The sequence below is a fragment of the Neoarius graeffei genome, chromosome 11, assembly GCF_027579695.1.
Source record: "Neoarius graeffei isolate fNeoGra1 chromosome 11, fNeoGra1.pri, whole genome shotgun sequence".
NCBI classification, from domain to species: domain Eukaryota; kingdom Metazoa; phylum Chordata; class Actinopteri; order Siluriformes; family Ariidae; genus Neoarius; species Neoarius graeffei.
In genome coordinates, this window is record NC_083579.1 from 38,249,348 (window position 1) to 38,273,422 (window position 24,075).

The window sequence follows — 24,075 nt, forward strand, 5'->3', positions numbered from 1 at the left end:
GGATTCTGGCTGTAATCAGACCTCAATTCACCAAAGCCTGGTTCAAAACGAGGCATTGGGGGGAGCACAGGGGGTGAAGGTGTTGTGTGTGCACGGGGACGTTCACAGCTACCCTTTGGTGTCGGTCCACATTTTTTTCCGAGGGGAAAAAGTTATAGTGAAGGCAGCGGTTAATCCTCGCCTTACCCACTCTTTAATTTTGGGGACTGATTGGCCGGGATTTCGGGATTTAATGACGCACTTAGTCAAGAGTGGGTCCTGCCATTTAACGAGGGGAGGTCCCGGTGTCGCTTTGGCGGGAGCAGCTGTCACAGAGCCGTCTACGTCATCTCCGCGTCAGAGTGGGGAGCCGCTGGCCCCTCCTCTCTCTCTCGGGGAATCCCTCGCAGATTTCCCATTAGAGCAATCGCGAGACGAGACTCTGCAACATGCGTTTGACCAAGTGAGAGTAATCGATGGTCAAACGCTCCAGCCGAACGCCACTCCGTCCTTCCCCTACTTCGCGATTATGAAGGATAGGTTATACTGAGTGACACAGGACACTCAAACTAAAGAGCGAGTCATGCAGCTTTTAATTCCGAAGAGCCGCCGGGAATTGGTATTCCAGGCGGCTCACTTTAATCCCATGGCTGGACACTTGGGGCAGGATAAGACACTAGCCCGAATAATGGCCCGATTCTATTGGCCGGGGATTCGCGGCGATGTTCGTGGGTGGTGTATGGCGTGCCGCGAATGCCAGTTAGTAAATCCAGCGGCCATTCCAAAAGCGCCTTTGTGCCCTCTTCCATTGATTGAGACCCCGTTTGAGAGAATTGGAATGGATCTCGTCAGGCCATTAGATCGGTCAGCACGGGGGTACTGCTTTATATTAGTTCTGGTGGACTATGCAACGCGATACCCGGAAGCAGTGCCTCTGCACAATATCTCAGCACGCAGTATTGCGGAGGCGCTCTTCCGTGTTATCTCCCGAGTTGGAATCCCGAAAGAGATTCTGACTGATCAAGACACTACATTTATGTCACGGACACTGCGCGAACTGTATGGGTTATTGGGGATTAAGCCGATCCGCACCAGTGTGTATCACCCACAAATGGACGGTTTAGCGGAACGTTTCAATCGCACCCTCAAAAATATCATTAAAAAATTCCTAAGTGAGGACGCACGTAATTGGGATAAGTGGCTCCAGCCCTTGTTGTTCTCAGTGCGAGAGGTTCCCCAAGCCTCCACGGGGTTCTCCCCTTTCGAATTATTATATGGGCGTAAGCCGCACGGCATCCTAGACGTGCTGTGGGAAAATTGGGAGGAGGGACTTTCATAAAGCAAGAACAAAATTCAATACGTTATGGACCTGCGCGCAAAACTCCACACGCTCACCCACCTAACCCAGGAGAATTTGCGGCAGGCCCAGGAACGGCAAGCCTGCCTGTACAACAAGGGTACGCGCCTTAGGGAGTTCACACCGGGAGATAAAGTACTTGTACTGTTGCCCACATCGAACTCCAAATTGATCGCCAAGTGGCAAGGACCCTTTGAGGTCACATGGCGAGTCGGGGACGTCGACTACGAGGTGAGGCAAATGGACAGGGGTGGGGCGCTACAAATTTACTACCTCAATCTGCTTAAACTCTGGAAGGAGGAGGTCCCCGTGGCGTTGGTGTCTGTGGTTCCGGAGAAGGCGGAGCTGGGTCCGGAGGTTCAAAAAGGGGCATTGACATCACGTACCCCTCCGGTCCCCTGTGGAGACCACCTCTCCCCGACCCAGCTCACGGAGGTCGCCCAGTTGCAGACCGAGTTTTCGGATGTGTTCTCGCCCCTGCCCAGTCGCACTAACCTCATAGAGCACCACATAGAGACGCACCCGGGGGTGGTAGTGCGTAGCCGCCCTTACAGACTACCCGAACACAAAAAAAAGGTGGTTCGGGAAGAACTTTAGACCATGCTTGAAATGGGCATCGTCGAGGAGTCCCACAATGACTGGAGCAGCCCGGTGGTCTTGGTACCCAAGGCCAACGGGTCGGTCCGGTTCTGTGTGGACTACAGAAAAGTCAACGCGGTGTCTAAATTCGACGCGTACCCAATGCCTCGTATTGATGAGTTGCTCGATCGACTCGGCACTGCTCGCTTTTATTCGACACTGGATTTGACGAAGGGATATTGGCAGATCCCCTTGACTCCCCTATCCCGAGAGAAAACGGCCTTTTCCACACCGTTTGGTACCAATTCGTCACCCTTCCGTTTGGGCTGTTTGGGGCACCCGCTACGTTTCAGCGGCTGATGGACAGAGTCCTCCAGCCCCATGCCACTTATGCGGCTGCTTATCTAGATGATATCATCATCTATAGTAATGACTGGCCGAGGCACCTTGAACATCTGAGGGCCGTCCTTAGGTCGCTGAGGCGAGTGGGGCTCACAGCCAACCCAAAGAAGTGTGCGATTGGGCGGGTGGAAGTACGGTATCTGGGCTTCCACTTGGGCAACGGGCAGGTGCGTCCCCAAATTAATAAGACGGCAGCGATTGTGGCCTGCCCGAGGCCCAAGACCAAAAAGGGGGTGAGACAGTTCCTGGGGCTGGCTGGCTATTACCATAGGTTTGTACCTAATTATTCGGACGTCACCAGCCCACTGATTGATCTCACTAAAAAGGGGGCACCGGATCCGGTCCAGTGGACGGAGCAATGCCAGCGGGTTTTTTCTGACGTAAAGGCTGCACTGTGTGGGGGGCCACTTTTACACTCCCCTGACTTTTCTCTCCCCTTTGTGTTGCAGACCGATGCATCGGACAGAGGGCTGGGGGCAGTTTTGTCCCAGGAGGTGGAGGGGGAGGACTGCCCCGTCCTCTACATCAGTAGGAAGCTGTCAGTGCATGAGGGGTGCTACAGCACCATTGAAAAGGAGTGTCTGGCGATCAAGTGGGCGGTCCTCACCCTCTGTTACTACCTGCTGGGGCGCCCTTTCACCCTCTGTTCGGACCACACGCCCCTCCAGTGGCTCCACCGCATGAAAGATGCCAACGCGCGGATCACCCGTTGGTATCTGGCACTCCAACCCTTCAATTTTAAGGTGGTCTACAGGCCGGGGGTGCAGATGGTCGTGGCGGACTTCCTCTCCCGTCAAGGGGGGGGGGGGGGGGGGGGGGGGGGAGTCGGCTGCGGGCCAGATGGCCGCCCGGCCTGAGTCGGGCGGTGGGGGTATGTGGCAGCGGGGGCATGTGGCAGCGGGGGCGTGGTCAAGTGCCGGTCTGTGACAGGAGGGCGGAGTCAAGGAAGGTAAGTGTCAGAATCACTACACCTGACTGCAATTAACCTGTTTGTGTGTGTCTTCCCAGTGACCGCGCCCTACTTAAAGGGATAGTTCGGGATTTTTGACATGAATCTTTATGGCATCCCCATCAATAGTGTCGTGCAAACACACTGACTTACCCCTGACAGCATCCTGTGAGTCCAGTTCTTGTCCAGTTTTGGTCCAGACGAAAGTAGTCCGGCAAGTTTGTTGGGGTCACGAAAGTAAAACATTTTTCGTCTCAAAACAGTATGTGTTCAAAAGAGTGATATATTTGCATCACAAAACCGTTGTCAAATAAAAAGTCAGACCTCGAAATCGCTTGGCACTATTTTCTCTCCCTTCTTATCACTGCCGCCAGGTGACAGCGAAACGCAGACCCACTAAGCTGGTGGGAGACCAAGGCTGCACTCTATCCACGGCTTACACATGTGATGGCACGGAGGATGTGTATAGTGGCAGCATCTGTCCCCCCAGAGAGGATCTTTTCAAAAGCAGGACAGATTATAAGAGAGGAGAAATAGAATCAGAATTAACTAGTTAATTGCAGCAATTAAAGGAATAGGTAGGAAAAGGAAGGCGCAAAGACACCGCGCAGCGCCTGAAAATGGGTTTTCAGGCGCTGCGCACCCGTTTTCAGGCGCTGTGCGGTGTCTTTGCGCCTGCAGCGGTGCTTTGCCTGTGCTGTGGCTGAAAATAGTTCCAGATATAAATTGGTCTAGTAAATCCCTTCGTGTTAATTTGCATTGATATGTGTACTCGATGTGACTGTACAAGTCATGAGAAATAATTATAAACAATCTTGAGTTATTTAATTCACTTTTGTAACGACAATGCTAGCTGGACACGCCTGATTACAGTGACTACGCTAAGCTAAGCTAACCGGGGCGTTTATAGATCAGGACAATGGCTGGGTCGGCTACAAAACGCTTTGGCTCACTCATCCAACTCTAGGGACTGCAGGGACTGACTCAATTTCATCTGGGGGTGGCATATTCCTTTAAATCAAAAATAAAATCTCAGGAGCCGAAAGAGCCGGCTCCTTATAGTAAGAAGAGCCAAAAGAGCCGGCTCCCGAAAAAGAGCCGAAATTCCCATCACTAGTAAACAATGAATGAAACAGCCGTGGCTGTCACCTGGCGGCAGCGCGCAGTGATACCGAGGGAGAGAAAATAGTGCCAAGCGATTTCGAGGTCTGACTTTTTATTTGACAACGGTTTTGTGATGCAAATATATCACTCTTTTGAACACATACTGTTTTGAGATGAAAAACGTTTTACTTTCGTGACCCCAACAAACTTGCCGGACTACTTTCGTCTGGACCAAAACTGGACAAGAACTGGACTCACAGGATGCTGTCAGGGGTAAGTCAGTGTGTTTGCACGACACTATTGATGGGGATGCCATACAGATTCATGTCAAAAATCCCGAACTATCCTTTTAAGGGCAATGGGATAGCAGGTAAAACTGCTAAGAAAGCTTTAGATCGTGTGTGCACTGATATTTATATTCCTTTAGGAAGAGGGGAAGCTAAATCCATTATAAAAACAGAGATCATGAAGAGATGGCAAGAAGAATGGGAGACAGGAACAAAGGGTAGACAATACTTCAATGTACAGCGTCAGGTTGGGGGTAAAAGAATTACATATATAGGACTTGGCAGAAGAGAAGACGTGACATACACAAGATTAAGGTTGGGACACACTGGTCTCAATGCCACATTACATGCATTAGGGAAAACTGATGAGCTCTGTGTAGAGTGCCAGGTAAAGGAAGATGTGGAGCATGTTCTTTTCCACTGTAGGAAGTACAATGTCCAGAGAGAAACATGGACAGAAAAAGAGGGTGAAGATGGAGACATTAATACCATTCTTAAGGAAGAAGGTATACAAGTAGGAAGAATTAAAGCCCTTATGTCATACCTTAATGATACAAAGCTCATAGAAAGAATTTAGGAATATATATATTTTTTCCCCTCGCCCAAATGGATTTGACCTGATCACTTCACACACTCCTGTGCAGTAGGTGGCGGTATACAAGTAAATTGTGATCTGCCATTACTCAAAAGAAGAAGAAGAAGAAGTAGATTTACATAGAAGACTAGATTCCTCACCGCACAGGGCGGCCATCTTACCACAGACAAGGGGTATGAAGACTAGCACAGCACACACATTATTGCCGCTTTTCCACTACAAACGCGGCTGAGCCGTGCCGTGCCGAGTCGAGCTGAGTCGAGCTGAGCGGGGCTGTTGGAGTTGCATTTCGACTACAACCGCGCTGAACCGTGCTGGCTGGAAGTGGGTGGACACATTGGGTGGAGTTAGCGAAAGTGGGTGGACGTCACGTGATGTCGTTAAGCAGCGCAAACAGTGACATCAGTGACAGTGGCGGAACAAGTCAGAGCCGGGCCGGGGGCGGGGCAAATGACCGGGCCCTTTATTAAAGCTTATCATAACATCATTTTAGGCTACAAAATGTCCGCAACTGCGGTGTTTACCAATTTCAACACTACCGGGTGCAACTATGTTATTTAGTCCATCAAGTCCTTCAAACGAACATGTAACTCAGAAACAAAAAACATTAGGATACTGTACATGGCTCATAATAAAACATCAATAGCCTATACTGCGCACATTATTTGAAGGGCATACGAATGAGCACTCAGAGGTTGCAACGGTGACAGGAAGAGTCAGAAATAAAAGGAGGGTGGTGCAAACCTCACTGAATGCACTGTGTTTACCAATTTCAACACTACGGGGTGCAACTATGTTATTTTGTACATTAAGTCCTTCAAACGAACATGTAACTCAGAAACAAAAAAACATTAGGCGACATACTGTACATGGCTCATAATAAAACATCAATAGCCTACTGCACGCATTATTTGAAGGGCATACGACGAGCCTTGCGCTCCGCGAACTCGTCCACGATGCTCTGTATGTCACTGATTCAGTGAGCTTTTAAGCGGTAGTCTCACGACCCGAATAGTAAACAATAAACATGGAGGACATGGAGTCGTTAGTGTTGCTGGTCTTGGTGCTGTGGCTTGTTGTCACTGACAACGCCAACAGATACTGGCAAGAGCGTATAGATGAGGCGAGGCGCATAAGGCTTCAGAAATTCTCGTAATTCGTAATTATTCTTCTTCCGGGTTTACGGTGTTTACAGATCCCAGCGCGCTCGCGGGGCGTGTGTGGGCATGTGAGGACACTCCTCCTCACCAATCAGTGCACAGGGGAGTGTCTGCTCACGCCCCCAACCTCACTCGGCACTTCAGCCCCACTCCAAAACGGTGCGAGTTTTAGGGGCTAAGCAGGGCTGAAACGAGCTGAGTCGTGCTGGTTTTTGGTAGTCGAAACGCGAGCCGTGTCGGGCTGAAGCGAGCTGAAGTGAGCTGAAAAAGGGTAGTGGAAAAGGGCCATATGGTTTACAGGAAATCAAAGTACTGACTTTGATGACAAGATGATGTGTGTGTCTTTTAATTGTGGATGTTTATATCAGTATGTTTAGTTTTATTTTAACTGCACATTGGAGCCTAGTCAAATGAAATTTCAATCTTCTGTGCTAACATATATTGACTTTGACATGATAATCAGCTTTGAATATTCTTTTTGTAAATGTAAAGATATCTTTTTATCCTTGGAAGTATAACCACATGTGATTAATTAAATGCTTTTTTTTTTGTCACAAACTACCGTGAGTCGATGTTTTATACTATTACTTACTCGGGCAGTGCATTTGTTATTATGCTATGATGTGGGTTTACATTTGTTATTATGCTATGATGTGAGTGCATTAGGTTTTTGAGGTGGATGAAGTATTTCTGAAGTTTCAGAAGTGAGTAAGCTGTTTATTTAACTTTAGCTTCCCCTACGGCCCTATCACATGTAAAAATATTTTCACTAAAATTGGAAATAAATTGTATGGTTATTTGTCCTAAGGCTGCAGTTATCCATAAGTATGCAGTGTTAGGCTTCTCACAGCATAGGAATTTCAGCATGCATCCTGTCTTACAGTCTGTAGTATACTGAAATATTTTCGCCAAGCTATGCGTATTTTTTTTAAACATAAAATGATTATTCATCATTAATATCATAAATACATACTTCTGTTTGGTTTTTTTATATAACAAACCAAACCGTTTGAATATTGATTGAAATTTGAGGAAGTTACGGTCATCTGAAAAGTACATATCGCTACCAACACAATGTAATGGGTAAGCCAGCTGTCTGAGGTAAGATGGCCGCCATGTGCGGACGTTCGACTTTGTTGACAGGCAACGGGGACGAGGCATTTAGTCTTCTATGTAAATCTATGTGTTTATGGATCACATTTAACATGGCGGCGAGCGATATGAACCAAACTTTCGATCAAGCTTTAGACACTGTTCTGAATAGTTTAGAGCGAAAGTTTGTTTTAAAAAAAGAACAGCGTTTGGCGTTACAGTCTATTTTTGTTTTGCCTTCTCTTTTTCCTTCTCTTCTTCGCCTCTTCGTCGCTCTAACCACGTCACCGGGTACAACTGCCATGATTGGCCATGGGCTACGTATACGCCAAATGATAGACATTCGCAACGTCCAGTAAACGGCCGTTGACAATCGTAAACCACACCTCCCCTACGAGAAATTCAATAGGCGGATTCCAGACCATATTTCACTTGTGATATGGTCTGGTGTTAACCAGACTAGTAAGGATCTAGTAAGTTCCTGATGTGAGCAAATGTTGATGATGATGGATTGAGTCATCGATACGATGAATCTCCGTCCCTGGCCACTTAGTGTCTATGCCTGAGATGGCTGATCAGCCCGATGCGCAAAGCGCAAACTCGCTGACAGTCAACGCAGACAAACTGCGAATCTTGTGAAGCTTGCGGGGCAGTAATAGCAGCATGGCGACGACGACACTGTTCATTCAGCCTGGCAGTCCTTGCTTCCTCAAACAGCTGGCATCCCTTGTTGCAGGTCCTGCGCCACTGAGTCCGATCTTTGGCGGGCTTCTCAAATGACCCAGGGTCGATCCCGTAGCCTTTCAGAGAAGCTTTAAGGACATCTTTGTAGCGCTTACTCTGTCCACCCTGCGATCTTTTTCCAGTTGACAACTCGCTGAACATGAGGGCTGAACATGCCCGGCCCAGCGTAGCCGTACGCGTGTAACAAGTGATTCTACACTTGGGATTTTACAGCGATCTAAAACTGTAGTGTTAGGAACTTTGTCCTTCCAGGTCAAGTTGCAGATCTTGCGAAGGCAGCATTGATGGAACTGCTCCAATGCTTTGACGTGACGACGGTATTGGGTCCATGTTTCGGAGCCATAGAGGAGAGTGCTCAGTACCACAGTCCTGTACACCTGGACTTTTGTGCTTAGCCGTATGCCATGGTCAGACCAGAGGCGGTGTTGCAGCCGGCCATAGGAAGAACCAGCCTTACTGATGCGTGCTGTGATTTCGTCATCGAGTTTAGCATTCTGTGCAAGAATACCTCCAAGATAGCAGAATTTCTTGACCGATTTCAATGCTTCTCCACACACAGTGATGGACTGAGAGCATGGTGGTGATCCAGGCCTCGGCTGGCGTAGTACCTCTGTCTTTTTGATGCTGATGGTAAGGCCATATCTGCAGCAAGCTCTTGAAAAGTTGTCAACAATGAGCTGAGCGTCATCAAAGGAATGGGGATAAGAGCGCAATCATCCGCATACAGTAGATCCTGGAGTAGCATAGATGACGTTTTGGTCTGGGCCTGAAGACGCCTTAAGTTGAAAATGCTGCCATTTTACTTGGGCTTTGTGCTATGCATTTGTAACTGCAATATAAATTGGAGTAGCGCTTACATGTATATCACTTACAGTATGTCGCATCTTTATATATTTTTTGTCTATGGTTCACATAAACGGTAGAAATATAAACTTACCCTTTACGAAATGATCTGCACATACTCATACATATTTATAGCTGGTCTCTTTTATGTCCGATTTGTTCAGATTTGCAAGCCACTGCCTCTGTCGTCTATGGGTTAGAGCTTCCATTTGGGGTCTTTCTGGCATTTTAACAAGTGGGTAAACTAAACAATCTGACTCCAGCCTTAACAGAATTGTTCGAGCAGCTGATAACTGTGCAAATTTGTGGCATTTCGTATGAAGGTACTTATTGCTACGCATGTGTTATTCCACAAAGATGGTGGACACCGCTAAATCAGAGAGGGTCATGGGACATGTGACGTCATGTGCAAACAGTCTATACAAAGCATCATGAGAATACAGGTAATTAGGTCAGGTAAGCGTCACTGCTTACCACAGGTGGTCAGATCCTGAACCATTGGTCTGTTGGTTGAGCATGGTTATAGCCCATGGAGCTGGCTACCGGTAAAATAAACAAGCACCCCATGACCGATGCCAAGTGGTGCACTTATATTTCTGACCAATGCACGTGCATCGGTTGCATCTGTCTGGATCCATCCCTGTAGTGAAGTCGCTTCATCTCACACCTGAAAAAAAAATTGAAAAATCCAACCTTTAATTGAAATAAATTTATTCAGGGAAAAACAAATCCCTCATTAAGAGATAATTATTTTCAACAAAACCACATCCCCGTATTATTGGCACCCCTGTATTTAAGACTTTGTACACCCTCCCTTTGCCAATAAACCAGCACTGAGTCTCTCCAATAACATTTTCTAAGGTTGGAGATACAGAGCAGGGCATCTGAGATCATTCCTCTTTACACACTCTCTCCAGATCATCCAGGGTCCTCGGCCCTCTCTTGTGCTCGCTCCTCTTCAGCTCAGCCCACACACTGTAAAAAAAATCCCGTTGTTTTTACGGAAAAAAACTGGCAGCTGGAGTCACCAGAAAAAATCCGTAAAATATACAGCAAAATGGTAATTGCTTTTACAGCACAGCATGTACATTTTACAGTTTAAAGTAGCAAATATAACAGAAGTCCAGTGTTTTATATGCTGGATTTAACTGTAAAATGTACAAGCTGTACCGTAAAAGCAATTACCGTTTTGCTGTATATTTTACGGATTTTTTCTGGTGACTCCAGCTGCCAGTTTTTTTCCGTAAGAACAACAGGATTTTTGTATGCTGGTTTCAATGATCTACTAGACAGATATTTTTTTGGGGGGGGCTTTTTTCACCTTTATTGAATAGGACAGTGTAGAGACAGGAAATGAGCTAGAGAGAGACTGGGAAATGACCTTGGGTCAGAATCGAACCCGGGTCCCCAGATTCACGGTATGGCGCCTTAGTCGACTGAGCCACGACAGTGGCCATTTTTGTATTTTTTTTAACAGGGCAATTATGTAATTTTAACTATCACATTCTGTTTTAGTATTACAGTTTGTCTGTGTTTAAACTACAACAATTTGTAAATTCTACAAAAAAATATGATCAATTCAACATATTCTTACTGTTAAATTAACAGTGGTATTTGGTGAGGAGTTTTACAGTATATTGATGTAAATTACACACTGCTTCATTGTTTTTGTATTTACAGTTTTTTTGTGTCATGATTTTACATAAATTCCCTGTTAATTCTACGGACATTTTTTACAGTGCAGGTTTTCAATGGGGTTCAGGTCAGGGGACTGAGATGGCCATGGCAGAAGCTGGATTCTGTGGTCAGTGAACCATTTTTGTGTTGATTTGGATGTGCTTCAGATCATTGCCCTGCTGGAAGATCCAGTGATGACCCAGTTTTAGTTTCCTGGCAGAGGCAGCCAGATTTTGATTGAAAATGTCCTGCTATTTCATGGAATTCAAGGGCCTTTGGAGGAAAAACAGTCCCAAAACATCCACCATATTTTACAGTTGGGGCAGGGTTTCTTTTCCATTTTGATGGATGTCTAACTGAATTTAGCTGCTGTGTCACCTTATATTTGTATCCCAGTTAATCAGGAAGTCATGGATTACAGCTTGAAGGTTCCTACACACTCCAGTCAACTCAAAAATACCGTACAATTTAAAAGGGAAACGTACTTCAGTTATGTTCACTATAATTACCAAGAGTGCCAATAATTGTGGCGCATGTGTTTTTGTTGACAATAATTGTCTCTTAACGAGGGATTTTTTTTCTCTGAATAAATTTTATAGCGAGAACCTGATGTGGGTGGAGCACAGAAGCACGGCAGGCTGTTTGCGTTTGAAGTATTCTCTTTATTGCTGCTTTTCAGCATAGGACTCAAAAAACTCTCTCTCTCTCTCACACACACGCAGGCTAGTATCGAGCCCTCGGCACTGACCTCCCCTTCTCACTCTGTTCTTATAGGGCGCGGTCACTGGAGGAGACACACAAGGTGTAGTGACATGACCACTCACCTTCCCTGACTCCGCCCTCCATTCCCAGACTGCCACTTGGCCACGCCCCTGCTGTCACAAATTTATTTCAATTAAAAGTTGGTTATTTCTCTTTTTTTTCCAGTGTGAGATGAAGCGACTTCACCAAAAGGTGGATTTTTTTCTAACTCTTTTTACTAATCCTTACATGGGGCACCAATAATTGTGGAGCACTGTATATTCTGCTCTCATTCTGTCATCCCTGATTCTTCTGTTTCTCCTTTTTGCCTCACAACAAATAAATAATTGAAATCATATAACAAACTCAGCATGATGAAAAGAACAGGCGAGAGAGAGAGAGAGGCTTTTAAACCTCTTTAATATTAAACCACTAAGTTTAGGACGGTGGTGTAGTGGTTAGCACTGTCGCCTCACAGCAAGAAGGTCCGGGTTCGAGCCCCGTGGCCGGCGAGGGCCTTTCTGTGTGGAGTTTGCATGTTCTCCCCGTGTCCACGTGGGTTTCCTCTGGGTGCTCCGGTTTCCCCCACAGTCCAAAGACATGCAGGTTAGGTTAACTGGTGACTCTAAATTGACCGTAGGTGTGAATGTGAGTGTGAATGGTTGTCTGTGTCTATGTGTCAGCCCTGTGATGACCTGGCGACTTGTCCAGGGTGTACCCCACCTTTCGCCCGTAGTCAGCTGGGATAGGCTCCAGCTTGCCTGCGACCCTATAGAACAAGATAAAGCGGCTAGAGATAATGAAATGAGATTATATACACACACGCCAACCAAAAGTTTGGACACACCTTCTGATTCAATGGTTTTGCTTTATTTTTATTAATTAAAAGTCACTTCGTGACTTAAAGTAATGATGGTTGTCGTTTCTCTTTACTTAGTTGAGCAGTTCTAATAGTGCGCAAAACGTCAAGGTAAACGTTGACTATTTAGAAAAATTTATAATATTAAACATTTTGGGGTTTTTTAAACACTTTTGTTTACCACATAATTCCATATGTTATGTCATAGTTTTGATGCCTTCAGTATTGTTCTACACTGTAGAAAACAGTCAAAATACAGAAAAAAATCTATGAATGAGGAGGGGTGTACAAACTTTGGACTAGTACTGTTTATACACACATATATTACCCAGTGATATTCACATATACACGTTTTCAACAGTTATTCCATGAAATCGAGTCGTACATGAGCTGATAGCTGACGAGGCGTGTAGCACCGAGTTGGGTATAAGCCATGTACGACGAGATTGAGTGGAATAACTTTTATTCTGTTCACATTTAGTGGATTTTGAGAAACAGAACATTTTTATTATTTTTTGCAAATTTGATGAATAAAAACTTTATACAAAACGTCCAACAAAACCATTTCCTCTTAGAATATAAACAAACTGGTGAAATAACAGCAAGAATTTGTGAAAAATGCTATAATAATTCTTGAAAAATAAAAAAAGATACGTTCTTACTATCAAATACTTTTATTCCATATTTTGTTGCTTTTTTTTGTGCCTTACTTTTTCTTCTTCTTTAGTTTTTTGGTGGTTGGCAAACCAACTTAAAGGTGCATTATCGCCACCGACTGGGTTGGAGTGTGGAATGGGAGATATTGGGGGGGAAAACAAACAAAATACTATATTCTTTTAGCTATTTCTGTTTCTTTTAAATACTTGATAATTTTGGGGGTTTGTTTTTGAGTAGTTTTTATTTCATCCTTGGTTGGTTCAGCAACACGCTCCGCCGTTTTGTTTTTTTCTACTCACAGTATATGAGCTGATAGCCTAGTAGTAGAGTAGCCAATCGGAGCATATGATTGCTCCATATCCAGTGAATCTGGGTAGAATCATTAAAATGTTATTCACTTCACCGGTCAGTGGTCATAACGTTATGGCTGACTGATGTATTTGTAGAGTAGAAATTAATGTCAGTTTTGCCATAGATGGGGATGCAGCCATGAAGAAACAGCCAGAGAGAAGTATGCAAAACACTGCAGGAAATACCACAGATTTTACTGTACAGGAATGTGGTCTGTTTCTGTTAAAAGAATAGCTGTACTTGGGCGCGTTACCAGATGGCATAGTTGAATGCACATATTGTGGAAAGAGTTACACTGAAATAAAATGCCCCTATTGTTTAAATAACAAAAATATAGATGATGCGTTTAAAAAGTCAACATAAATTATGTTTTGCGAGAATTGTTCGGAAAATACTTTTCTGCCACACAAAGAAATCCAGCCAGTACAGACCCTGAAAATACGTGGTGTTACTGCAGAAATGCTGACAGTGGTGTAATATTGAACCGTGAGTCAGGTATGTGTAAAATTGGAAGAGTTCACGTCTTGTTTGGGTCCAAAAAGAATCCCAAAATCAAACTGGCATTGTTCAGGTTATAGAACGCTTCCAAGTAAGACCAACAAGTGACTTTATCTCATCTCATCATCTCTAGCCGCTTTATACATTTCTTTATTTCAAGGAATGTAAAATTAGGTGAAAACTTTCAGACATACACATTACGTGCTTCTTACTACAAATAAATGCAGGGTTTCCCATACATACGCAGCGCCACACAATGGATTCCTTTCGCCACACAATCAGACTCACGATTTTGGAAAAAAATAAAATTCCGTTGCGTATCGTTCCGTTCATTCATGGTGCTCTTTCTTCTAGTTCACGCGCGCGCACACCCACACAGAGAGAGAGAGAGAGAGAGAGAGAGAGAGAGAGAGAGAGGCGTGTCCACAGGCCTGCCAGTGCGCATAGGGCACTGGAGTTTTTTTTTCAGGAAGCCACGCAGAATTAAATGTTCTGATAGGGCATGCAGGCTTTGCACCAATCAGGGTAATGCTTTTTCATTATTGTTAGTTGCCTTGGTGTTACCTTAAGTGCTTTCTTACATCTAATTATGATATTTTATTATTATTTTGTTACATTATACTATTTATTTCATTTTAGTATTGTAAGTGTTGAGCTCAGTATTTAAAATAAAAACCTCCAGCTTGTTTTTTGCAATTTATTCCTTGAATGTCAACTAAAGAATGATTGAAAGATTGCCACCAAAAAGGCAAAAAACTAAGGTAAAAACCAGAGATGCACCGATTGACCGGCTGCCGATTGGAATCGGCCGATTTTCACGTGATCGGCCATGACCGGCGACCGGCTGGGCAAAATTAAAATATGCCGATCAAAACTTGTGTATCACATAGGGATGAAAGTGGAAATACTCGTAATTCGCAACTAAAAAGGCTGCAGCTACACTGGCAGCTTGAACATGCTTTCTAGTGCGATTGTGTTGCGCTTGCGCAGAACAGCGTCAGTCCTGTGCGCCTAACGAGCTCCGGCGCGCGCACCGTTAACAAAAAAACAAACAAAAAAAAAATTCACTGTATTTGGATATCCAAATATAGTGAATTTTTTTGTGTGCCAGATATTGGATGTGAAAAGAAGAAAATGTTTGTGGTTGTGTGAATTTCCCACTACAGGAATTAATACGTTAGCCTATTACCAAACATCTAGTTAGATTTGTACAGAGAGAGAGAGAGAGAAAAATGTCTTTTTGTTTTTTACAACCTTGGTTGCACTTGATTCTATTGGAAATTACTCTACAAATTACTCTACAAATACACATTTGACAAAGATGATAGAATGGCTATGGTCCAAGTATGACTGGAAATTCATCTCATCTCATTACCTGTAACCGCTTTATCCTGTTCTACAGGGTCGCAGGCAAGCTGGAGCCTATCCCAGCTGACTACGGGCGAAAGGCGGGGTACACCCTGGACAAGTCGCCAGGTCATCACAGGGCTGACACATAGACACAGACAACCATTCACACTCACATTCACACCTACGGTCAATTTAGAGTCCCCAGTTAACCTAACCTGCATGTCTTTGGACTGTGGGGGAAACCGGAGCACCCAGAGGAAACCCACGCGGACACAGGGAGAACACGCAAACTCCGCACAGAAAGGCCCTCGCCGACCATGGGGCTCGAACCCGGACCTTCTTGCTGTGAGGCGACAGCGCTAACCACTACACCACCGTGCTGCTGTTTTAAAATCTGTTTAAAAAAAATACTTACATGGGCAAAAACAATACAGGATTCATTGGGCAGTGACTTGATACTGAGGTCCTTCACCCAGCCACTTGCACAAAACAGTTGTAAGCCTCCATCCTCTTCCACTCTTTCTTCTGTTTTACGGTGTAGAAGGACATCTGCAACACCAGGTAGTTCAAGATGTCGGGGAACTTGACTGAAGGGTAGTCTTTGAGATCGTATGGCAAATCCTTCTTTCCCAAACTGTAGGGGTCGATTCCATTGCACACAGCAATCTTCTGAATATATCTAAAGCCAGCAGTGGCTTCTGGATTACCAACATACTCTGATAAGTTATCGCTAGTTGTTTGTACTACTGCAAACGTTTTTAGTCCGGCAGCCAAACACCAATTTTCCATGGAAGTGTGCAGGTGCTTTCATACAATGTTCTTTGTTTTTCGTATGGACTATAAGAATATGTTTGACACTCTTTCACACCTTTGGGCATTTTGAGATATTTGCCCTTTTATACAGTCTTAGATGAAGATTTGGGCTTCCTGTAGTGTTTGTTTTCGAAACATTGTTAAATATCCACTTCTTAAGCACGTTTCAATAAAATCTCATCTCATTATCTCTAGCCGCTTTATCCTGTTCTACAGGGTCGCAGGCAAGCTGGAGCCTATCCCAGCTGACTACGGGCGAAAGGCGGGGTACACCCTGGACAAGTCACCAGGTCATCACAGGGCTGACACATAGACACAGACAACCATTCACACTCACATTCACACCTACGGTCAATTTAGAGTCACCAGTTAACCTAACCTGCATGTCTTTGGACTGTGGGGGAAACCGGAGCACCCGGAGGAAACCCACGTGGACACGGGGAGAACATGCAAACTCCGCACAGAAAGGCCCTCGCCGGCCACGGGGCTCGAACCCGGACCTTCTTGCTGTGAGGCGACATCGCTAACCACTACACCACCGTGCCGCCCTCAATAAAATGTTTTTCTATTAAAAAAACAAAGCACAAATAAAAGTAATCTTCGCCAGAAAAACCCAATATTATGGCATCTTTTCATGTATCAAAGCAGAACTGAAGGCAAATTTTTTTCTAATTAAAATTCTATTTCTCATTTCATTAAATATCGGAATGTATTTTTGATCGCTATTTTGTCGCTGCTATAGCAAGTTCTGAGTGTTTGAAATATGCTCTGTAATATCAGTCCATATGTCAAAGCAATGGCCGTAAACGAGAATTTGTTGAGACCTGTGCGAGACATCGTAGGACGGAAGTAAAACGTACAGCGGAAATCAAAGTGACATCTGCCAAGGTTGTCAAAAGACGCGTGCGCCCTCTTTCGAATGCTGAGGTAATCAAGCCGGAAGTTTTGTTTGTTTTGATAGCAATCACAAAAGTTTGAAAAAAGTAGGCAGTAATCGTCATTTAAACTCGTTTTTGTGCAATATTTCGTTTGGAAAAGAGTTTTCAAAATGGTGGCGCTGACACCTGGCTGACACTTCATGTTTCGAAGTCTTGCACAAGTCTTGTGAAGATCACGCGGATAAGTGACTCCTGCCGTGGACCAAACAAACTAAATTCAACATGGCTAAAAACTGGATAGACTGATAAGTATATTTAATTGCAATTAGTTGCCAATACGAGTCACGATATAAGGTTACTAAAACCAAAAACGTCATTGAATAACATGTTAATTAAGAAAAAAAGCAAGTTTAAAATGATTTCAGTTCTCCTTTAAATCAAAGTTTAAGCTTTAGACTAGCACCTAGTCCCCGCTCGTCATTCTCCATTCAAGACAGCGGCTTGATGTCTTCTTTATGAGTTATGTATGTGTTTGAGCATTTATAACCCTAAATCTTGACTTCAAAGCAAGAAAACATCACAGATAAGGTCAGAAAGTATTAAAAAAACCAACAGGTTCTTATATTATTAGCAATATTCATAATTTGTTTAGCTATTTGACGTTCATAAGTCGAATGTGATGTAAGCCTGATGTACAGAGCGAATTATTTGTACAAGTTGTCTATAACAGAGGACAGAGGTTAGTCAGATTTTTTTTTAGTGGAAATTCAGCTGTGGAGAAGGGGATTTAAGAGAAGTAGGCCCAGCTCGTAATAAAACAATAACAACATGCAGTAAGGAATATCAGGATGAAGTTCATGTAGAACTCAAAGCTAAACTCAAATCCGATTCTCAATTAAAACTGAAGTGTCACAGAAGCTGTGTATCTACTTACACTTCAGCTCTGTTATTTCTTTTCATGTATACAGGTAACGAGGTATTAGCCAGGTAGTGTAGAGTGTATTAATATTAGGACGACATACAAGCTGTAGATACTAGTATCGTATTATCTTCACGCTCTTTCTTATTGGTTGGAACAAACTAGTAGGCCTGTTTAATAAACTTCGCAACAGTGTGGACTGCTGAACATTGGCATTTCTATTTACATCTTATGGTAACCCCATACAGGGCATTAGACTGTCATTTATTTTGCATTTTTGACATAAAATATGTCTGTTTATAGCTTTGCTGTTAATTGGTTTGTTTTCATTCGTATTTGATAAATGTATGAAGTTAATATTCTGTTTTAAATACATACCGGGATTCATACGAAATACCAGAAATAGTTTAAATGCTGAAACAAGAAAACCAGCCACATCAGTGGTCACTAATGGCCCTTTTCCACTACCCTTTTTCAGCTCACTTCAGCCCGACACGGCTCGCGTTTCGACTACCAAAAAACAGCACGACTCGGCTCGCTTCAGCCCTGCTTAGCCCCTAAAACTCGCACGGTTTTGGAGTGGGGCTGAAGCGAGCCAAAGCGAGCCGAGTGAGGCTGGGGGCGTGAGGAGACACTCCCCTGTGCACTGATTGGTGAGGAGGAGTGTCCTCACATGCCCACACACGCCCCGCGAGCACGCTGGGATCTGTAAACACTGCAAACCCGGAAGAAGAAGAATTACGAATTACGAGAATTTCTGAAGCCTTATGCGCCTCGCCTCATCTATACGCTCTTGCCAGTATCTGTTGGCGTTGTCGGTGACAACAAGCCACAGCACCAAGACCAGCAACACTAACGACTCCATGTCCTCCATGTTTATTGTTTACTATTCGGGTCGTGAGACTACCGCTTAAAAGCTCACTGATGTCACTGTTTGCGCCGCTTAACGACATCACGTGACGTCCACCCACTTTCGCTAACTCCACCCAATGTGTCCACCCACTTCCAGCCAGCACGGTTCAGCGCGGTTGTAGTCGAAATGCAACTCCAACAGCCCCACTCAGCTCGACTCAGCACGGCACGGCTCAGCCGCGTTTGTAGTGGAAAAGCGGCATAAGCAGTGGCGGCTCCTGAATTTTTTTTCAGGGGGGGCAATTTCCCTCCATTATGTCTACACGGACCGTAAATGTCCACAGGACTGAAGTAAATTGACCTAGGTAGCAAATCAATTGGCCGAACTTGTTTTTGCCTGGTAAATTCAGATATCAATATAGACAATATCTCTTCTCTCCACTAGGTGGCAACACTAAACAAGTTAAAGGTGGCAAACTAAGGTAGCCTAGTAAACTAGACCCACCCGCCTAGCGGCCAAAAATATTTTTGCCTACGAGTGGCAAATATTCACATTTAGTCTGGCTTGCCAGGCTAAAACTAAGGAAGATTCATTGTGAAGCCTTCAAAGCAAAACATTTGGCATCACAATCAATTAATATTACATTACTCATTTATTTTCTCATATTATTCCAGTATTCTATAATAAGTAGACACAAATTCTTAATTATAAACATATTCTAATTTCTTCAATTCTAAAGAATGCAATTAAAGTGGCAGGATATAAATCCAAAACAAGTGTTTATTTAAGTTTTGAAAAAGATGAAGAAAAGCATAACCATCAAACAAACATGTGCAGCTTAATTGCGTTTTTTTTATATGGAATTGCACCATTTTAACAACAAATAATAATTCTAAATAAATTCTGCAGGTTTTTTTCCCAAGAATTCCTCCAGAAAGCCATGCCTTAAAAGGAAATTTAAAGTATTACAAGCATGTCAATGAACACAAAAGGCTTTAGTTATTTAGCTATACACACACACACACACAAGGTTACACAAGGTTTTGTAGTCAGTGCAACTTGGCTTAACAAGTTGGAAAAAAGGTAAGGTGCTGCTGGCTCCAATGAACACATACTGTACAATATATAAAAAGTGAAAATATGCTTAATTTACACCAAGTCCGAGAGAACTTGAGGCTACTGAAATATTCCAAGCATGGCAATGTTAAACTGCCAACAAAAACATGGCAATGTTAAACTGCCATTGGTAAAACACACACACACAAACACAAACAACTTTTGCCTAGTAAATTCAAATATCAGATATCACTGTACCGTCTGCTGTGCTACTTCCAGGGTGGAAGAGAACGCAAGGGTAGCAAAAAAGAGCTACATCACAGCCAGCTAGCCAAGTTTTCCGGTGGTACCAGTTCTTGTTAAAACCTCTTGAGCAGGTCTTCTCCCCCTTCGTAGACACTTGCTTGATGTTTAAATTCGGTCTAGGAGGTCCTAGCTGTTTGATTGCCGTTTTCTCCTCATTGGTAGGACGACTAAAGGGAACTTCTTTCAGAGACGCTATCGTATTGTTGCACTCAACACTCGCCGCCATCTTCATAGAATGTTCACACATTTCCCGCGCAAGTTGTGTTTTCCAGCCCAAAATTATGTTCAAAACCCGCCAAAATGCACTTAAAACCAATCTGGCAACACTTGCGCGGCGCAACAGGCGTATGACATAAGCACGCTGCTTGTGCGAGCACATAAAACCTAATAGAAAATGCATTGGGAGCAGGATTTTCGAAAAAAAACGTACGTACCATTAGTGTCAATGGGAGATTTTGGGGCAAATCTGAACCTGACAGAAATCGCCCCAAAAGGGCGTGGCTACACCAGGCGCGACCTTAGCCTGATTGGACAATGACATTACTGTTGGTAGTAGGAGTAGATAAAAAAAAAATCTCCCTCCCTGTTTGGGAGTGCGTCGCCCAAATCGCCCCTATTAACGAGCCGCCAGTGGGCATAAGTGTCTGTACTCAGCTGCTACAGATGTTCAGTACTACAGCTGTTAAATCCACAGGACTTATTGAAATATGGACATGATGATTTGTTACAGACTTTTGAAGCAGCAGCTACCTTGCAGAGGGACGATGTGGAGAAACGGTTACAGACTTCAGTGCATTTCCATGATTACTTTCAGCGTCCGTAAGTGTTCTGGGTCTATTAAAGATATTAGAATGCCATGCTTAAGATGGTGCCACTTTATCCTTGGCGATTAAGTGAAAGCAAAATGGGTGAATCGGTGGATGAGGCTACTATTTCTGGTGTAACTTGTACTTCATCCTGTATTATGGAAAGGGAACTTTACAAGAGTAGCAGCTCTTAAAATGTGATTTTAAATATTCAAATTTATAGTGAAACACTTTGGTAATGTCTTACTGGATTTCTGTTGAACTGCGTTCATTTGAGTGGACCAGTAGGCTGAGTTCAAGCACTGTGTTAACGTGTTTCTTTTTCCTCAGGGAAGAGGAAACCAACAGCACTGGCATCGGTGTCGTATCAGAGACCAATCAAGAGATGCAGATAAATTTCTCTTGTGCAGAGCACACAGATGTTCGCTGTCCCAGTGAAGCTGGAAAGCAGGATACAGGTATAGAAATAGAATGTCACTCAGTAGATCACATACCATCGCCAATATTGAACAATCACCAAATTGTACACACTCAGGTTGTATACCACCCCCCACCCAGATGAGTCCAGTTCCTCCTCCCTCCCTCCCCATCAAGATCCATGCAACCCTTTCTCGAAATGTGGAAGAAAATTGTGAAAAAAAAATTCCTGGATCTGCCCTTTTATTTGGACCCAAGATTGAGTGGGTTCTTTCTGGGCCCATGCCTTATCCTTCCACAAAGTTTAATTAAAATTAATTCAGCAGTTCTTGTGTAAACCTGATAACACAGGGGAGGAAAAACAGACAGGGGAAAATATAACCTTCTGCCATTGGCGAAGGTAATAAACACGTATACCTGAATTTTTCAAGCTGTATCATTCTAACTCTATGGTGATTGGCTTCAGATAATTAATTTATAAATTACTGGATTTCATGACCAGTGGAAAACCTAAAATGTCTGTATTTTGGTAACACGTAAAGGTCAAATTCTGTATCTTGTTGTATTTCGGCGATCTCTCGGATGAGTGAGGTTTGGTTTTCTCTGCCCGCTCCCAGATGCATGTTTTCTGAATTAACGACTCTTCTAGCTTCAATGATTTCCTCAGTCAGCTGTGCTTTCTTTGGCTTCCATGGTTTCAATCCTAAATCTTTACAAGTTTTATCAATTTCACTCAATTTGAGGCACAGTATCGCTTGTCTCTCGCTGACAGGTGTTTGTTTACATGTTGAAGTAGCCATGTTGTCTTCCTTCTGCCATACAAGCTGGCCAGTTCTCACGTTTTTTCGGTCCAAGGCCGAGAAGGGTCTATTGGGATGACGATGAAACAGGGAAACATTTGTACAGTATTCAAAGACAGGTTGATACTGGAAGGATAGAGGGCAGGAGTCGGAGAGAGGAAAACATCCCTCGTTTAAGAATAGGACATGCAGGGTTTAACTATTCTCTCAGCATAATGGGTAAACATCCCACTGGGAAATGTACACACTGTAGCCATCCAGAAAGTGTAGGACATGCACTACTCCACTGCAAGTAGTATGAACATGAGAGAAATCAGCTTTTTCAATCATTAAGAATGGTAAATCGTTATCATTTTACATTACCTGGTTTGCTCGGAAAAGCATTAAGTCAGATATATCACTTTATCAAATATTTAAAAGAAACAGAAATGGCTAAAAGAATATAGGCTTTTTTTCCCACCTCCAATATCTCCTGTTCCACACTCCAGCCCAGTGGGTGGCGGTAATGCGCCTTTAAGTTGGTCTGCCAACCGTCAGAAAACCCTAAAGAAGAAGAACTGCAGGTTTGTTTGTGGCCATGTTGCCGGACAGCTTTGTGTTTAACAACAACTGGCACGAGTGTGTGTGAGAGTGATTGTGAGCTTAATTCAGTAAACATCTACAGATAAACTTGTAGAGGTGACATCTAAAAGAATAATCCCAGGGAGCTGTAGTGCTTTTTGATGTAATAACAAGCGTGGAGAGAAGCCTGGTTTAACTTTTCACCGCTTCCCGGTGAACTCCGAAAGACGAGAACAGTGGTGAGCTGCAGTTAAATGTGAAGACTGGATGCCTACAAAACATTCCCGTGTGTGCGGAGAACATTTTATATCAGGATAGTGTGGGACCTCTGTGCACTTTTTCTAGCTCAAGGTTGTTCTGTTATAAAAATCCCATAGCTATAGATCTAGATCAAGCCTCAGTGTATCGTCATAGAACCGTGCTCGCGATAGCGTTCTATTCACTGATCTCTGTGTAAAATATCTGGATGGCTCATTGCCCATTCCCCGCTGTAGAGACGAGTGAAGCCATCTGGCCGCCATGTTACCACACCCTTCACGTATAGACCATGTGTACCTAGGTCAGAGGTCAAGTTTGTTTATCCACCATATTGGGTATCAAGCCGCAGCTCACTTCACACGTGGAAATTTTTGGAGCGTGATTAACATTTTCAGTCAGAATGGCTTGGCAGTAGGGTGCTCTAACAGAAAAAGCACGAAGGGTTTATCTTTTTGCCGGTTCCCCGCTGATCAAGAGCGGAGGAAGAAGTGGATTGCTGCCGTTAAACGTGTTGACTGGGAACCAAGCGAACACTCGATTGTGTGCCCAACATTTCGTGTCAGGCAAGTGGCTTCTACCCCTGTAACGTTAACTGTTTCAGTATAACGTGTAAATAATGTACATTTTTGTAATAAACATGATACGCTTGTGCATTTTCAATTTTTATGTTTCCTAAATCACTGACTCGTGGCATTCTACATTGCCATTACTAAAACTAGTAGTAGATCTAGTAATATCTATACATAATAGTTAGTACTACTACTAATTTAAAAAACAGTATCATGCTACATGATTCGTTGTATCACATTTCGTTTCAACATCGATAATGGCGATATGCAAATAAGATCTAGTGCTTCGAGGTCAGCGCGAACCCAGCGGCGGCCATATTGGAAGTCAGAGGTCGCCTGGGTCAGGCTGTGTCAGTGCATTGTTGTTGTCCAGCGAAGCAAAAAGGGGTAACAATGCCGAATACGTGTGTCGTTGTTGGCTGTAGTAGCCGGGGGGAAAAGGGTGGCAAAAGCTTCTACAGACTCCCTAAAGTCGTGACTAACCAGGGAATTGCAGCACAGGAGAAAAGCGAGCGGAGGAGACGACAGTGGCTGGCTGCCATCAACCGATCAAATTTAGGACAACTGGACTGTATCCGGATTTGCTCTGATCACTTTGTGACAGGTAGGTTAATA

At 43.9% G+C, this 24,075-nt stretch overlaps 1 protein-coding gene across 5 annotated transcripts in view; it reads left to right on the top strand.

Annotated features, from left to right (window-relative positions):
* Nucleotides 1–24,075, top strand: part of LOC132894250 (uncharacterized) — a 44,354-nt gene that overhangs the window by 9,289 nt on the left and 10,990 nt on the right. Inside the window, exons 1-4 of one of the 5 annotated variants that reach the window (XM_060933838.1) lie at nt 4,672–5,163; nt 5,302–5,425; nt 20,780–20,868; nt 21,186–21,313. In XM_060933838.1, coding sequence (XP_060789821.1) covers nt 21,241–21,313 — 73 coding nt within the window. In that variant the 5' untranslated portion in view covers nt 4,672–5,163; nt 5,302–5,425; nt 20,780–20,868; nt 21,186–21,240. Of the gene's footprint in view, nt 1–2,766; nt 3,026–3,201; nt 3,267–4,671; nt 5,164–5,301; nt 5,426–20,779; nt 20,869–21,185; nt 21,314–22,316; nt 23,455–23,885; nt 24,065–24,075 lie in introns of those variants that run through there. The other 4 variants (XM_060933836.1, XM_060933835.1, XM_060933837.1 and 1 more) reach the window with 4 other exon arrangements.